Source organism: Mirounga leonina, unplaced genomic scaffold (assembly GCF_011800145.1).
Source record: "Mirounga leonina isolate KUSES-001 unplaced genomic scaffold, KU_Mleo_1.0 Mir_201, whole genome shotgun sequence".
Lineage (NCBI taxonomy): Eukaryota > Metazoa > Chordata > Mammalia > Carnivora > Phocidae > Mirounga > Mirounga leonina.
Window position 1 is genome coordinate 27,704,382 of NW_023270504.1, and position 18,060 is coordinate 27,722,441.

An 18,060-nucleotide genomic window follows, 5' to 3' on the forward strand; every position below is an offset into this window, starting at 1 on the left:
TCCTCTAAGCAAAGAGAGAGCCTAAAAGCAACATAGACCAGAAAGGAACACAGACAATATACGGTAACAGTCACCTTACAGGCAATACAATGGCACTAAATTCCTATCTTTCAATAGTTACCCTGAATGTAAATGGGCTAAATGCCCCAATCAAAAGACACAGGCTATCAGACTGGATTAAAAAACAAGACCCATCGATATGCTGTCTGCCAGAGACTCTTTTTAGATGCAAAGGCACCTCCAGATTGAAAGTGAGGGGGTGGAAAACCATTTACCATGCTAATGGACACCAAAAGAAAGCTGGGGTGGCAATCCTTATATCAGACAAATTAGATTTTAAGCCAAAGACTGTAATAAGAGATGAGGAAGGACATTATATCCTACTTAAGGGATCTATCCAACAAGAAGATCTAACAATTGTAAATATCTATGCCCCTAACATGGGAGCAGCCAATTATATAAGGCAATTAATAACAAAAGCAAAGAAACACATCGACAACAATACAATAATAGTGGGGGACTTTAACGCCCCCCTCACTGAAATGGACAGATCATCTAAGCAAAAGATCAACAAGGAAATAAAGACTTTAAATGACACACTGGACCAAATGGACTTCACAGACATATTCAGAACATTCCACCCCAAAGCAACGGAATACACATTCTTCTCTAGTGCCCATGGAACATTCTCCAGAATAGATCACATCCTAGGTCATAAATCAGGTCTCAACCGGTACCAAAAGATTGGGATCATTCCCTGCCTATTTTCAGACCACAATGCTTTGAAACTAGAACTCAATCACAAGAGGAAAGTCGGAAAGAACTCAAATACATGGAGGCTAAAGAGCATCCTACTGAAGAATGAATGGGTCAACCAGGAAATTAAAGAAGAATTAAAAAAATACATGGAAACCAATGAAAATGAAAACACAACTATTCAAAATCTTTGGGATGCAGCAAAGGCAGTCCTGAGAGGAAAGTATATAGCAATACAAGCCTTTCTCAAGAAACAAGAAAGGTCTCAAGTACACAACCTAACCCTACACCTAAAGGAGCTGGAGAAAGAACAGCAAATAAAGCCTAAACCCAGCAGGATAAGAAAAATAATAAAGATCAGAGCAGAAATCAATGAACTAGAAACTAAAAGAACAGTAGAACAGATCAACGAAACTAGGAGCTGGTTCTTTGAAAGAATTAACAAGATTGATAAACCCCTGGCCAGACTTATCAAAAAGAAAAGAGAAAGGACCCAAATCAACAAAATCATGAATGAAAGAGGAGAGATCACAACCAACACCAAAGAAATACAAACAATTATAAGAACATATTATGAGCAATTCTATGCCAGCAAATTAGATAACCTGGAAGAAATGGAGGCATACCTAGAGATGTATCAACTACCAAAACTGAACCGGGATGAAATAGAAAACCTGAACAGACCTATAACCACTAAGGAAATTGAAGCAGTCATCAAAAATCTCCCAAAAAACAAAAGCCCAGGGCCAGATGGCTTCCCAGGGGAATTCTACCAAACATTTCAAGAAGAATTAATACCTATTCTTCTGAAACTGTTCCAAAAAATAGAAATGGAAGGACAACTTCCAAACTCATTTTATGAGGCCAGCATTACCTTGATCCCAAAACCAGACAAAAACCCCATCAAAAAGGAGAATTACAGACCAATATCCCTGATGAACATGGATGCAAAAATTCTCACCAAAATACTAGCCAATAGGATCCAACAGTACATTAAAAGGATTATTCACCACGACCAAGTGGGATTTATCCCTGGGCTGCAAGGTTGGTTCAACATCCGCAAATCAATCAATGTGATACAATACATAAACAAAAGAAAGAACAAGAATCATATGATCCTCTCAATAGATGCAGAAAAAGCTTTTGACAAAGTACAGCATCCTTTCTTGATCAAAACTCTTCAGAGTATAGGGATCGAGGGTACATACCTCAATATCATAAAAGCCATCTATGAAAAACCTACAGCGAATATCATTCTCAATGGGGAAAAACTGAGAGCTTTCCCCCTAAGGTCAGGAATGCGGCAGGGATGTCCACTATCACCACTGCTATTCAACATAGTATTGGAAGTCCTAGCCACAGCGATCGGACAACAAAAAGAAATCAAAGGCATCCAAATTGGCAAAGAAGTCAAACTCTCACTCTTTGCAGATGATATGATACTTTTTGTGGAAAACCCAAAAGACTCCACCCCAAAACTGCTAGAACTCATACAGGAATTCAGTAAAGTGGCAGGATATAAAATCAATGCACAGAAGTCAGTGGCATTCCTATACACCAACAACAAGACAGAAGAAAGAGAAATTAAGGAGTCGATCCCATTTACAATTGCACCCAAAACCATAAGATGCCTAGGAATAAATCTAACCAAAGAGACAAAGGATCTTTACTCAGAAAACTATAAAATACTCATGAAAGAAATTGAGGAAGACACAAAGAAATGGAAAAACGTTCCATGCTCATGGATTGGAAGAACAAATATTGTGAAGATGTCAATGCTACTTAGAGCAATCTACACATTCAATGCAATCCCCATCAAAATACCATCCACTTTTTTCAAAGAAATGGAACAAATAATCCTAAAATTTGTATGGAACCAGAAAAGACCCCGCATAGCCAGAGGAATGTTGAAAAAGAAAAGCAAAGCCGGCGGCATCACAATTCCGGACTTCCAGCATTATTACAAAGCTGTCATCATCAAGACAGCATGGTACTGGCACAAAAACAGACACATAGATCAATGGAACAGAATAGAGAGCCCAGAAATGGACCCTCAACTCTATGGTCAACTCATCTTTGACAAAGCAGGAAAGAATGTCCAATGGAACAAAGACAGTCTCTTCAACAAATGGTGTTGGGGAAAATTGGATAGCCACATGCAGAAGAATGAAACTGGACCATTTCCTTACACCACACACAAAAATAGACTCCAAATGGTTGAAAGACCTCAATGTGAGACAGGAGTCCATCCAAATCCTAAAGGAGAACACAGGCAGCAACCTCTTTGACCTCAGCCGAAGCAACTTCTTCCTAGAAACATCGCCAAAGGCAAGGGAAGCAAGGGCAAAAATGAACTATTGGGACTTCATCAAGATAAAAAGCTTTTGCAAAGCAAAGGAAACAGTCAACAAAACCAAAAGACAACCGACAGAATGGGAGAAGATATTTGTAAATGACATATCAGATAAAGGGCTAGTATCCAAAATCTATAAAGAACTCATCAAACTCAACACCCAAAGAACAAAGAATCCAATCAAGAAATGGGCAGAAGACATGAACAGACATTTCTCCAAAGAAGACATCCAAATGGCCAACAGACACATGAAAAAGTGCTCAATATCGCTCGGCATCAGGGAAATCCAAATCAAAACCTCAATGAGATACCACCTCACACCAGTCAGAATGGCTAAAATTAACAAGTCAGGAAACGACAGATGTTGGCGGGGATGCTGAGAAAGGAGAACCCTCCTACACTGTTGGTGGGAATGCAAGCTGGTGCAGCCACTCTGGAAAACTGTATGGAGGTTCCTCAAAAAGTTGAAAATAGAGCTACCATATGATCCAGCAATTGCACTACTGGGCATTTACCCCAAAGATACAAAAGTAGGGATCCGAAGGGGTACGTGCACCCCGATGTTTATAGCAGCAATGTCCACAATAGCCAAACTGTGGAAAGAGCCAAGATGTCCATCGATAGATGAATGGATAAAGAAGATGTGGTATATATATACAATGGAATATTATGCAGCCATCAAAAGGAATGAGATCTTGCCATTTGCAATGACGTGGATGGAACTGGAGGGTATTATGTTGAGTGAAATAAGTCAAACAGAGAAAGACATGTATCATATGATCTCACTGATATGAGGAATTCTAAATTGTAGGAAACAAACTGAGGGTTGCTGGAGTGGGGGGTGGGGTGGGAGGGATGAGGTGACTGGGTGATAGACACTGGGGAGGGTATGTGCTCTGGTAAGCGCTGTGAATTGTGCAAGACTGTTGAATCTCAGATCTGTACCTCTGAAACAAATAATGCAATATATGTTAAGAAAAAAAAAAAGAAGAAGAAGGTAGCAGGAGGGGAAGAATGAAGCGGGGGAAATCGGAGGGGTAGACGAACCATGAGAGACGATGGACTCTGAAAAACAAACAGGGTTCTAGAGGGGAGGGGGGTGGGAGAATGGGTTAGCCTGGTGGTGGGTATTGGGGAGGGCACATTCTGCATGGAGCCCTGGGTGTTATGCACAAACAATGAATCATGGAACACTTCATCTAAAATTAATGATGTAATGTATGGGGATTAACATAAGAATAAAAAAAAAAGAAACGTAAGATAAAAAAAAAAAGAAAATACAATTGATTTTTGTAGAGAAAGTTTCTAATTCTTAACCTGGTCAAATTCACTTACCAGTTCTAGTAGCTTTTTTTGAATTTCACCAGAATTTCTATGTAGACAATCATATCGCCTGGGAATAAAGATGATTCTACTTTTTCCATGTCTAATCTGGACTTTTTTTTTTTAAAGATTTATTTATTTATTTGAGAGAGCGAGAATGAGAGAGAGTACATGAGAGGGAGGAGGGTCAGAGGGAGAAGCAGGCTCCTCGCTGAGCAGGGAGCCCGATGCAGGACTCGATCCCGGGACTCCAGGATCATGACCTGAGCTGAAGGCAGTTGCTTAACCAACTGAGCCACCCAGGCGCCCTAATCTGGATGTTTTTTATTTCTTTTCTTGCCTCAATGAACTGGCTAGAATCTCCAACACAATTTGAGATAGAAGCACTAAGAGTAGACATTCTTGTCTTTTTCTTGATCATAGGAGGAAAACATCTGGCTTATTACCATTAAGTATAATATCAGCTGTTGGTTTTTTGTAGATGCGCTTTTTCAGGTTGGGCAGACTCCTTCCTATTCCTGGTTTTCTGAGAGTTCTCATCAGGAGTAGATGTAGGGTTTTGTCAAATGCTTTTTCTGCGTCTACTGAGATGATCATAAGGTTTATCTCTTTTAATTTGTTAATGTGGTGAATTACATTGTTGATTTTCAAATGTTAAACCATTTTCACATTCCTGGGATAGAACTCCACTTGCTCAGGATGTATTTATTCTTTTTATATATGGTGTTGGATTCAATCTGTTAAAATTTCCTAAAGAATTTTTGCATCTATGTTCATGAGCAATATTGGCCTTTTTCTTTTCTTGTAATGTCTTTGTCCAGTTTTGGTAGCAGGTAATCCTGGCCTCATAGAATATATTAGGAAGTATTTCATATTCTTCTGTTTTCTGGAGAGTTTGCATAGAACTGGTATTAGTTTTTCTTTAAAAATTTGTAGTGTTCATCAATATAGCCATCTGGGCCTTGAGTTTTCTTGTAGGAAGGGTTGTCACTGTCGGTTCAATTTCTTTAGTTGTGTTACCCATTTTATCCATTTCTTCTTGAGTGAGCTTTGATATTTAGTGATTTTCAAGGAATTTGTCCATCTCGTCTAAATTGTCAAATTTATTGCCATAAAATTGTTCATAACAGTCTCTTAGCCTTTTATTGTCTATAGAATTTATAATGTGTCACCTCTCAAATTTCTGATATTACAAGTTGTGTTTTCTCTCTTTATTGATCTTCTTTAAAAACAAGCTCTTATTTTTGTTAATTTTCTCTATTGTTACTCTGTTTTCTATTTCATTGATATCTGCTCAGACTTTTAGTATTTTTTTCTCCTTACTTTGGGTATAATTTGCTCTTCTCTTTCTGGTTTCTTAAGGTAGAAGCTGAGGTCATTGATTTGAGATCTTTCTTCTCTTCTAATATGTGTGTCTAGATAATTTTTTTCCCTGAGTACTATGTTAGCAATATCCTACGAAATTTGATATATTGTGCTTTTATTTTCACTTAGTTCTACTTTATATGACTTGAATCCTTTAAAATTAATTGAAACTTGTTTTGTGGACCAAAATATGGACCGTCTTGGTAAATATTCCATGTGCACTTGAAAAGAAAGCATATTTAGCTTCTGTTGGGTAGAGTATTCTACAAATGTTAATTAGGTCAAGATGGTTGACAGCGTTGTTTACTTCTGTATCTTTGTTTATTTCAGTCTACTTGTTTTATTAATTATTTATAGAGGGATACTGAAATCTTTGAATATGACTGTGGATTTGTCTATTTCCCCTTGCAGTTCTATCAGTTTTTGCTTCATACATTTTAAAGCCCTGTTATTAGGTGCGTAAGTATTTAGGATTATTATTATCTTATTGATGAATTGATTTCTTTATCATTATGAATTACTTTCTTTATTCTTATTAATATTCTTTGTTCTAGAATAGACTCTGCCTGATATTAATATGCAGCTTTCTCTTGGCTAGTATTAACGTGGTATATATTTTTCCAGCCTTTTGTTTTTAACCTATTTGTGTCATAATGTTTGTAGGCAGCATATAGTTGGGTTTCCTCAACTTGGAGAGTCTGCCAGGCTCTGCCTGGATTTCCCCTTCCTGTTTCATGGCCTAAAAACTCTCTAGGCAATAATAGGCTCCTTTTGTTTGTTTCCCATCTATCACGAACAGGCTTTGGGCTAGGGTGAGGTGAGTAAGGTCCCTGGGGTACAAAATTTAAGAAGGTAATCACTGTCCGATGCACAGTTTTCAGAATGGGTTTCTCTTTAAATATTTACTTTAGGTGTCTCACCCTTAAGAAGACACTCTCAGAGTTGTGTAAGTACAGGGCTAGTACCTGAGAGTAAATGGCTCCTTTAATTTTGCTCTTTAGGAGCCTCATTCAGCTCACCCTAGTCTTGACCCTGCTGAAGGATCACTGTCCTTCATTGCCTGATGTCCAGTGTCTTAGAAAGCTTTTTTTGAAATATATTTTGTTTAGATTTTTTATTATCTCAGTTGGAAAAGTAAATTAAGTCCCTGTTACTCCATCTTTTCTGGAAATGGAAGTCTGAACTTATTCTTTATGAGATAAAAATCCCACATATAGAGCTATCTGATTGAAATACAAATGTTTTTAGGCCTCCCTGCAAAGAATTCAGCCAAAAATTGGTCTTCTTTTATTCAATAGACAATCAATGAGCCCTGGCTATATACCATATTCTGGGCTAGGAACTGGGGGTAACATCAAATAAGACATGGTGCCTATCTAGTAGCTGCTCATAGCTGGCTGCTTTAGAACTATTACCTTGGCCCTCTCATGCCATGCATCACGTGTGACATGGGTCAGGGAAGGCAGAGAGCCAGAGAAAGTCATACCTAGAACTGAGAAATCATCTCTACTAATTGCCAGGCCCAGAATGGCTCAGGGGTTTACTTAAGCTCACATAAGTAGTCAGTAGTAGTTGATTGCTATGTAGTCTATTTTGAGGGATATGGAGGTCAGACCTAACCCAAAATACCCTCCTTTACTGCCAGTTACTGTGACTGAAATCCCACGATTTGAGGCTCATTCATTAACAGTGGGGACCATGTCTTATTCATGTTTGCATTTTTCAGTGTTAGCTCAGAGCCTGCTACAGGGTAATCAGTAGACGAGAATGAATGAATGATAAAAGTTAAAATGATGAATATGTCTCTGGAAGGTGACTTGGGTTATTATCTGTTGGTGATAAGTAGACCATTAAGAGCAAGCCCACAGCTGGGACCCATGATCGAAAGGCAATGTGGTAGAGTACATAAGGTCTCTAACTATACTAGACCTTGATCCAAGTTGCTTAACATTTCCCAAACTCAGTGTCCTCATCTGTATGATGGGAATCCTAATCATACTTACCTAATGGGGATATCAGGGTCCATTAGGATGAAGTATATTGGGGGACTGGCAAGAGAAAACCCTCAAAGAATGACAGGTGTTCTTAGTCCAGTCTTCTGGGAACAGCAGGTGGGATGGGGTAGGGGCTCCTGGATAGCAGAGATCTTGCAACAGTCCTGGCTAGGTAGCAGGAAGACACAAACTATTATGCTCACGCTGTGCATTTACAGAAGCTCAGATGTTACCACTGTTATTATCCCAAAGCCCTTCCTAAGCTCAGAGTTGCACATAGATGTTCTGGGCAATGCACATAAGCTGCGCAGAAACAGCCCTACTCTCTTGGGACTTATAACTAAGGCAGTTAGTTCCCCATGGGGAAGAGAGAATAGAAATGTTAAATCTGTCTGTGATTAGGTAATGGCCAGTTCACACTATGGAGGGATGAAGAGAAACACTCAATTCCCGAGGGCGGGGCTGGTCAGAGGAGTCAGATGGGAGCCCATAGTCCTGCCCAAGTGGAGCAAGAAGGTGAAGTCTGCTGTACCTTATCTGGGCTCTGTTACACCGAGTGCATTCCTGAGGCCAGGGGTAGTCTTCCGGTTCTGGGCCCACAGCTCTTGACACATCTGGCAGGTGGAAAATGTTGACTGAAATTACAGATTACTTTGGACTTATGGTGTAACTGAGCCAGATCCCCGGGCTCTGATAATCAGACAAATTCACCTGCGGATACAGTGATTTTCCACCTTTTTTCTGAGAATGGTACAGGAGACATGATTTAGAACTTCATTTTCTGCATTTCCCCAAAATGCATTATAGTGTGCATCTATATTTTAACATTCAAATACTATCATATCCTGAAAATGTGGACCTAGTCTACTTCCAAAAAGTACTCAGATAGAAAACTCTGAGGATTTTGATATTGCCTTTCATCACATTAACCCAATTTTTTATTGATAACAATTTCTTCTGTTGAAATTTCATAAACTTATAGTCAGAGGTAGAAGGGACCTTAAAGACTATAAATAGGTCCAGTCTTGTCATTACGCAGCAGATGAGGAAACTGAGACCAGGCAGGTACCGACTTGTTCAAGGTCATCTAAGTAGTAGCAGAGTCCAGACTAGAGGCAGGTTTCTGCAGACCTTCTTCCATAGGATCACATCACCATGCACCCTCTGAGAAGACTCTTGGAGGGACTTTCAGAAATCAGATCAGTGCATATGATTTGTGATTCTGTGTTGGCTGGAGACAGCCCTGGGTGTCACCAAACTAGGCCTGGCAAGTCCGGTAGAATAGAAGCTCCTCGAGGATCTGGCGCACTTCCATCCATCAGCTCTCATCTGCAGGCTCAGTCTGGAAATGTCTGTTTTCTTTTCCCCCCGCTTCTTTCTTTAATGGGCTAGCTGATCTATTAGTGATCACAGCACATTTCCCCTTGCCCTGAGCTTCTGCTAATGAGGAGGTGGTTGCTAAGAGGGGTGGGCACACCTCACCCCATCCACACCATACCCACTTGTCTCCCTCATCTTCTGTGTTCAGGTTCTGCAGAGACTTGAAGAAGTTGACAAACCTGGATGGCTACCCCTGACAGGAGAGTAGTCTCTAGACCCCAGAGACCTGGCCAGGGTTCAAAGGAGAGTGGGGCCTGCCTGGGTCCCCTGGAGCAAGCCATGCGGAGCAAGGCATGGGAATTCTTTCAGACCTGTGACACAGAAGGCAAGGGTTTCATCACCAAGAGGGACATGCAGGTAAGAGGCCGACCCACCTGGAATGCCAAACGGCACGGGTCTTGGGTTAGGGGGGCAGAAAAAGAGGCTATCTGCTCTTCCCTGGAAGGAAGTGTCAGCCCAACCTCTACTGGGAACCAGATCTCCTGGGTTCGTTCCCTATCTGCCCTTTGCTTGCCCCCAGACTCAGAGATCGTTTCCCCTCTCCAACTCGGGAACTCCCAGGACTGCGGGAAATGGAGATAGCAACATAAGGGACTTGAGTGAGACATGGTGGAGAACCTTCTGAGACAAAGTGGGAAGGCACCAGCCTGTGACTTCACAACCGAGCCCCGAGCTATGCCAGGGTGCTGTGTGTGCCTTCGGAGGAGCAGGCCCCATGACAGGTGCAACAGCCAGAGAGAAAGGCCCTTCTGGAGCTCCTCTTATCTGTCCCTCACCCTCACACCCGACGCACTCAACCCCTTGTCAGTATGTCCTGAGAGACATACTGCAGAACCCCAGTGCACACCGTTGCCTAGCGCAGGGCTCAGCAAACTCTCTGGAACAGGCCAGAGAATAAGGATTCGAGGTCCTGTGGGCCCTGTGCACCACACGACCGCTCAACGCCAGGTTGCCGCTCATGCTGCCACAGGAAACACATAAACAGATGAGCTTGGTTCTGTTCCAATAAAACTTCATGTATGGACACTGAAATTTGAATTTTATATGATTTTCGCATGCCACCAAATATTCTTCTTCTGCCTTTTTTTTTTAACTGTTTAACATTATATTGTGCACCTGAAACTAATACAACATGGCATGTTAATTATACTTGAATTAAAAAAATATAATCAAAATGTAAAAGCCATGCTTAGTTCACTGGCCATAAAAACAGGTAGTGGGTCCAATGTATAGCCCGGGGGCCTAGTTTTGCCACCCCCTGGTCCAGTGCCTTTCCACCATCCGTGTCCAAAGCTTCTTCTCAGGGTCTTACTTAAGTCCCTGATGCTGCAGTCATGATTTCATCTGCTGTGAGTCAATAAAATGCATCCTCAACCAGAACGTGCAGGGAGCAACCCTTCCCCAGCCTGTCCTACATTCGCTTTGTCAAGAGCATTTCGGGAAGGGATATGTAGCCGACCTGTGGGAAGGAAAGTCTTGCCATGGTCAAGTTTTCTTTTTGACAATGTAGCTTTTCAGAATACACTAAGGGTGGGCAGGGGACTGTAGACCCTCGTGGGCACCAGCCCCGTGTGGGCTCACACGTGGGAGCTGTGAAGAGCTGAGCCTTGTGACCTGGTGGAAAGGCGGCGGGTCTTTCTCTCCCGGGCCCCACACGGTGGTGTTTTCAGGCTCCCGGTGTCCCCAGAGCTCTTCCACTATCCAGTAGCTGCACAAATTGAGGGAAAAGACCCGGAGGACGGGCCTGCTTGGCCCGCAAGTGAGCTCAGAACACCTTTGTTTTCAGTAGTTGGCCCCCCAGGACATTTCTGTCATGGACTCTCAGTCCCCAAGTCACACTCCCCACGGAAGGCTAGACTCAGTGCACTTTGAGGAAACCTTTGATCCACCCTGGCTGTGAACTTCATAATTGTCCCTCATAGGTCTGCGGTCGTGGTGGTTGGTGGCGGCGGTTTTAATGGCATGCTTAACTTTTGATTATCCCTTCTGGAAAGAAAAGGGAGTTCTTGTTTACCGAGGGTCAACTCTGGGCAACATGTGTGGTGCAACTCAGCAATTTCGCTCTGTATATATCCCAGTTAACCCTCCCTGAAGCCCACTCTTTAATGGAGGGAGGAAGAGGGATGGTGAATTTAAGGCATAAATTGTAAGACACCGTTTGTATTTGACCCAGAAGGAGGTCAGAAATGTCAAGTTCCAGAGATACCAACTCAGCTCCATTCCTCCTTGGTCCTCGCTCCTGACTCAGGCAGGAGGAGAAGGGGATAGACATCCTACCTGCCAAAGGCTGGTGCATCCATGGCATTTATTTCTACCAGCTCCCTTTTTCCTGAAGCTTCTGTGTACCTGTGGACAGTGAAGCATTTGAAATTTTCAATTCTTTAGGCTGAGAAAGTGCCATCAAGAGCACGTAAGTGCTGTCTCTGCTGCTTTTCCTGGTCCTGTCTGGGGGAGGATGGGCTGGAAAGAGATATGGGGAGAACAGTAACCCACTCATAGCCAACCCTGGGCTCTCTGTGGAAATCTACAGACATCTGTCTGTTGCTCGTCACTCCCTCACAGAGCTGCTTTGCCAGGAGGTCACCCCACTTAGGTTGGTGGTCAGATCCTCAGACCTGGCTGCCACCACCTTGCTCACCTTCAGCTCCCAGGCCAGCCTCATGGGAACTGGAAGGAGAAGAGCTCAGATGCTGCCCCCACACAAATTTAGCCACCAGGAAAGGCCCCTTGAAGCAGGGAATGGCTCTCAAGGAAGGAGAGGCCATGAGCCACATGGCAGGGCAAACCTAAGGGCTGGAAGAGGCGGGTGGAGAAGCAGAGTTGGAGCAAGACCATGCAGGGCTTGCTGTCCTTTTGAAAGAGGAATGAGAGAGTTAAGTGCCACCCCTGGTGCTCTTTTTCCTCTTGCTCCTGACTGACAGAAAACCATCTGCAGGGGGCCAGATGGGCTTTGCATTTATCAGAGAGGAGGGAGAGACTGCTGCGGCATCTGAGCCCCAGCAGTATGGAGCCAGCCCACTCTGATAGAGCAGGGACCGCAGAAGGAAAGGAGCAGGGTCCAGGGGAAGCTTTTTCCTTTCGGGACCCTGGAGAAACCTGGAGGAACTCAAGGCAGGCCGCACTGAGGGCAGGGGTGCAAGCCCTATGCTCAGGCTCCACGTACAGACATTCTACCAGAGTCGGCAGATGGCGGAACCAACCTGTGTGAACAGATGGTAGGCAACGGCTTGAGAAACCTCAGCTCCACCCATGACCCCTCAGACCTCACTCCATCCTCCACAAGGAGCCTGTCTGGGTTTCATGGGGATCACGCCAGGCAGAAATGGGGTGAAGACTGCTTTGGGGGTGAGGTCTGGTGCAGTCCTAGACAAGCAGAGTCATGGAGCTGAGGGCCCCAAGTGGAAGTCAGTCCTGCCTCCAAGGGACAGAGGGACATGAGAAGCCAGTTTGGAAGGGCAGAGAGGGAGACTGGGTCAGCCCGGGCAGGAGATCTCTCTGAAGAAACCTAGAGCCTCAAAAACCCCATTTCCTTGATTTTTCAGAGTGAACTGATTACCTACCAATGCCAAGTACCTGACTCCCAACACTGCCTAGAGTTCCTAGACTAGCCAAACTGTTAAGAATCATCTAGGAGTTGACAAACCAACCAAATAGTGCCTATTTGTGCAAATAAAGTGGAACACAGCTGTGCTCCTTCATTGACAGAGTGTCCCTGGCAGCTTTGGCTACAAGCAGCAGAGCTGAAGAGCTGTGACAAGGACCAACGGGCCTGCACAGCCTAAAATACGTACTGTCTAGTCCTTTACAGAAAAAGTTAAATGATTCCTGGTTTAGGTTAACAAGAAGACTTTCTAGGATTTTTGTAGCAAATTGAACCTAGTTTTAACTCTGAATCCACAACTTAGTAGCATTTGAATTTGTGTGAGTCTCTTAAGCCCCCTAGGCCAAGTTCCTCATCTGTGAATTATTTATAGTACCTCCCAGCGTTAGAAGAGAATTAAATGAGTGTATGCACAAAGAGCACATGGCCCTGAGACTGGGACCTGGAAATCCCTCCATAAATGTGTGTGTGTGTGTGTGTGTGTGTTGGGAGTGGGGAATAGGGACTTGCACCCCATGTCTTATCTCAGTCCTTGATGTCCTCCACACTGTGATTTTTTTAAATTGCGGCAAAATACACATAACATAAAATTTACCATCTTAACCATTTATAAGCATACAGCTCAATAGCATTAAGCACATTCATGTTGATATGCAACCATCACCACCATCATCTCTACAACTCTTAGCATCTTCCAAAATGGAAACTCGGTACCCATTACACACTAATTCCCATTGTCTCCTGCCTGCAGCCCCTGGCAACCACCATTCTACTTTCTGGCTCTATGAAGGACAGTAGCTGTCCTTTTTTTTTTTTTTTAAAGATTTGATTTATCTATTTGACACAGAGAGAGAGAGAGCACAAGCAGGGGGAGCAGCAGAGGCAGAGCAAGAAGCACACTCCCCGCTAAGCAGGGATCCCGATGCGGGGCTCGATCTCAGGACCCCGGGATCATGACCTGAGCCGAAGGCAGACGCCCAACCAACTGAGCCACCAGGCGCCCCTGGTTTTCTCTTTAATGAGTTTTCCATAGACGTGTTGGAAGCTGTGCACCCATTCACTTTCAGCCGCATGAGGCATGTTACTGGCCTGGTGACCAGGAAGGTAGGGGGCTCCAGCTGACGAGTAGCAGAAGACAGCATTACTCCATGGTTCTGGGAGTCCCAGCCCTTGGCCCTGCTGCTGCAGGATTGCTTCGTGCTCCAGGTCCTGGAAAGTGTCTGCTCTGTAAGACCTGGCTGAGAATCAGCAGGCGTGCTGGTCAGGATGGGGAGCATGAGAGGTCCAGACCAGTGCTCCCTAGATAAGAGTTCAGGGTCTCCTGCCATCACTCTTAGCCACTCAGTTATTTATTCATTCATTCCACAAGTATCTGAATACTCCATGTCGGTCAGCACTGAGCGCTCCGGGAACACGATGGTGAGTGAAAATGAACGGGACCCCTGTCTCAGAGCTTCCAGTCCACGGAAGGAGCAGCCATTCATCAACTAATCGCATCTATCAGTATATAAAATACAAGCTGACATGAGACCGGTGGAAGAAGGAAATATGTTTGGGGGCCCCCACACAGCCTGGCCTGGCCCGGAGGTGGGGAGGCTGCTGAGCCTGAGTGAGGCAGGAATTCAGAGCCAGCCTGATGGCAGTGGAGGGAGGCAGGCCTTCAAGGAGCAGTGGGTTTTTACAGAGCTCCGTGGGCCTGGGGCAGGGCAGCATGAAGAGGGCGAGCTGACTTCCTCCCCATTGCTCCTCCTTCCGCCACCTGCCCTTCCAGATGGGAGTGGAAGTGAAACAGGATCTCTGGAAGGCTAGGACATGGTGCCACTGGCAAGAGAGACTTTTGGCGGTAGGGGGGGTAGGCAGGGAATGGTAATGCCCGGTAGGGAATTCTAGAGAGAACACGGCAGAGGACCATTTGACTGTAGCTGAGAACCTGAATGGGAAATCAGCTCTTTAATCCCAGCGCTGGTCTCCACTGTGACTTTAGGCAAATCTGGAGCCTCGCAGGCTAGCTGATCGGTGGAATGAATCATCTTGTCCCCCTTCACGCTGCTTACCTCACTTAGTTGAAAATGTGAGGTAAGCGCTAGGTGCCCAGGGGACAGGACCAGAGTGGGTTGGTTTTACATGGCTCTGCAGGCCCTGAGAACAGAGATAAATAAGAAATGATTGTGGTTATTAAGAATAAAGGATTATTCAAGTTAAGCCAACAAAGAAAAGTTAACAAATATGGCGGGGTGCAGCCTACAGAGAAGGCTGAAGGAGCACTCGGTACGAATTTGCAGGGACAGGAAGAGTAAGAACTAGGGGAAGGATCTAATATTGCTTTCCCCAGGTTCACTGACAATAGAAAGAGGAAACCAGCCCGAGTTGTAGACCAGAGAGGCTGGGATTCGGTGACGGAGGGGTTTGTGTTAGATTCAGGAATGGACCCTAAAGGTGGGGTATGACAGCTAACGAGAGGAAAGGTCCCCACATGTGGGGTGGTTTTGGTGAAAGGCAACCTCGGCAGCCCCCTTGCAGTCCATTTCTAGCTCCAGCACTGTGTGAGGCACACCACAGATCAGATCCAGCGACCCCAGGCTGACGGCGGGGAGGGAGGGTGGAATACCCCGAGGAATGGACCAGAGTCGCTCGGATTTTCACTCTCCCTCCCATGTGATGCCTTTGGTTTCCAGTGGACCTAATAAGCTTCCTCCTCACAAAATTGACTCACTCCGCACCCCACATTCTTTTATTGTGCCTTTTGAGACAGCTGTTTATGGATTGTTAATAAGCCTGTTGCTATTATGTATGCTGTATGCTAAGCAGAGGCACTTCTAGACTCTTTGCACAAACTCTCACTCCCTTCCTTTCTAAAAAAACTCATTCATATTTAATTCAGTTCTTCTAAATGGCTTCCACAGCATCCTCTTTCCACTTTGTAATGCATCCCAGTCTCCCTTAATGCACGACCTGCCAAATTAAACTTTATGGCTTATCAGCTAGAAGATTGCCATAGGATAAAGCCAAGTGTTCTTGCAAGTTATGTTATGGGCTTTCACACCTGCCAGCTCATTTTCATTGTTCAGATGGCTATATACCTTCCTTCCCACAGCCCCGTGGTCCTTGTCTTCAGCTGTCAGTCACTGGTACGCCGGCAATTTTGTGCGGCTGTCCCTTAGGTACCAGGGAGGAAGGGGGACAGTCAGCTGGGCTATAATGAACTCCCCTGGGGAGTCCTCATTTGGAGACTTAGATTATTAGGGTATAAGGAACACTTGCTTCAACGGTGCAAATCAGCCTTGGCCTGGGGCCATGGCACATCAGGCAGGAGGCCAGAGGGAAGCGTCAGGAACTCAGCCACTGTCTCCTCGTCCCAGCAGCTGGTCCCTGCCCTCCCATCCTGTGTGGTCCTAGTCAGGCCAGGACTCAGCTTCAGTGTTAATTTATAACTTCCTTGCACACCATCTTGTCCAACTCCCCTTTAGAGCACACATGCTCTTGGGGGGATTGATACCTTAAGCCAGCGGCAGTTAACATCTTTTCGGGAATGAGTTGGGAGCCAGTCGGGAGCAGAAGCGGGGGGCACAGCCTGGAGAGATGGGTGTGGGTCACTTACACGGAAGAAGGGGGCTTCTCCAGCGTCCCCTCAGAGCTAAAGGATCGAAATGCATGCCCACAGAAACTGACAAACGTGGTGCTGGGGCCCGGGGATATTGAGTGGCCTCCGTAAGGGAAGGCTTCTGAGAGTGTGACCCCTACCCGTATCTTAGCAGGGGAGCTAGCATGGCAGCGGGGGGCGGGGGCGAGGGTGGGCTTGGGGAGAGCAGGGAAGACTGACTGTGAAACCTCACTGCTCTGTCATTCCCTTGCTGAGTGGCCTTGGTGGGTCAGTGGATCGCTCTGTTTGTGTGTGTCTCTCTTTCTCTGCCTCTCTACTACTTTTTATTGAACATGGCACTGGGCCATGTTCTTTATGTTTACTCTCTCATTTAACCTGACAACACCATGCCGTGCAGCTATTATCCTACAACAGAAGTCAGTCCTGTACCATTTCCATCCTTTATGGTTGTGAAGAGGGCCAGCTTTGGCATCAGACCTGGATTTGACTCCTGGCATTGTTACTTACTGGCTAGGTGACCTTTGGGCAGGGAACTTGAACCTCACACTTGGTCTATAAAGTGAGGATAATGCCCACCTAAAGGATTGTCATGAGAATTAAATATAAATACACATGTTTATAAATATATTGATAAATATGTATTTATTTATAAATCTCCTAGCAAACTGCCTAGCACATTAGTAGGCACCCAATAAATAGTCGGTGTTGTAACATTCAAATGAGGGAGAAGGGTGGTAAAGAGGTCTTTTGTAGAACAGGGCCAACTCTAGACATTTTTGGCAGAAATCTCTGCAGTCCCAGGGCAGCCCTCCGTGATGATCTGAGTGTTGACCGTGGGGTCTGGATTGGGGCAGCCCTCCGTGATGATCTGAGTGTTGACCAGTACAGTCTGGATTGTTTTCAGAGGCTCCACGAGGAGTTACCACTCAGCCTGGAGGAACTGGAAGATGTGTTTGATGCCCTAGATGCTGATGGCAATGGCTTTCTGACACCAGAGGAGTTCACCACTGGATTTAGTAAGTTCAGATGGGTGCTGGGGCCCCAGGGTATGCATCTACCTAAAGCTATGTAAAGTGCACGCATCCCCCACCAGATCTGTGGGTTGTGTAGCCCAAACTTTCCTGCCCTCTGGAAGTTTCCAGGCTCTGGATTATTTGAGCCTCTTTTCCGTGTCCTTGTTGGCTGTTCATAGCACTGTTCTCTCCGTGCCCACTACACGGTCACAGCCAGATCCCCTCCCATCTGAGAAGGGCAAGCTTGGCATAAAAGGAGGAGCCGAGATGAGATTTCCAGCCTCTACATCTCCTCTCCTTTCCATGATACCAGTGCACAACACAGCACAATGGCTGCATGGTTCATTTCAACCTGGGTCTGGCTGAGTCTTCCAGATTGAGGGGAACCCGCCATCAGAGGAATTTCTAGAGGGTTTGAATAGACCAGTCATTCTCAAGGTACCCAGGAGGAAGGAGAACAGAGATTCATGAACAAGATAAAGAAGCCGGATACACCATCAGATCAGATACTGATCAGATATTGATCAGAGCAGGTAGGGGTCAGCAGGCAAGTTTTACCAACCATCTGCCTCACACAAAGTGCCGTATAGTTGGTTTAGAAGTATCTGAGGTTCTTCCTGAGCTCTAGGAGCTTATAACTGCCTCGAGAGCATAAGACAGATTGCTGTATATTA

General features: G+C 44.9%; 1 protein-coding gene across 1 annotated transcript in view; it reads left to right on the forward strand.

Moving 5' to 3' along the window:
• Positions 1 to 18,060, forward strand: part of CRACR2A (calcium release activated channel regulator 2A) — a 99,251-nt gene that overhangs the window by 18,943 nt on the left and 62,248 nt on the right. The window contains exons 3-4 of the mRNA XM_035028441.1: positions 9,320 to 9,528; positions 17,278 to 17,389. Of these exons, the coding sequence (XP_034884332.1) occupies positions 9,355 to 9,528; positions 17,278 to 17,389 (286 nt within the window). The 5' untranslated portion in view covers positions 9,320 to 9,354. The remainder of the gene's footprint in view (positions 1 to 9,319; positions 9,529 to 17,277; positions 17,390 to 18,060) is intronic.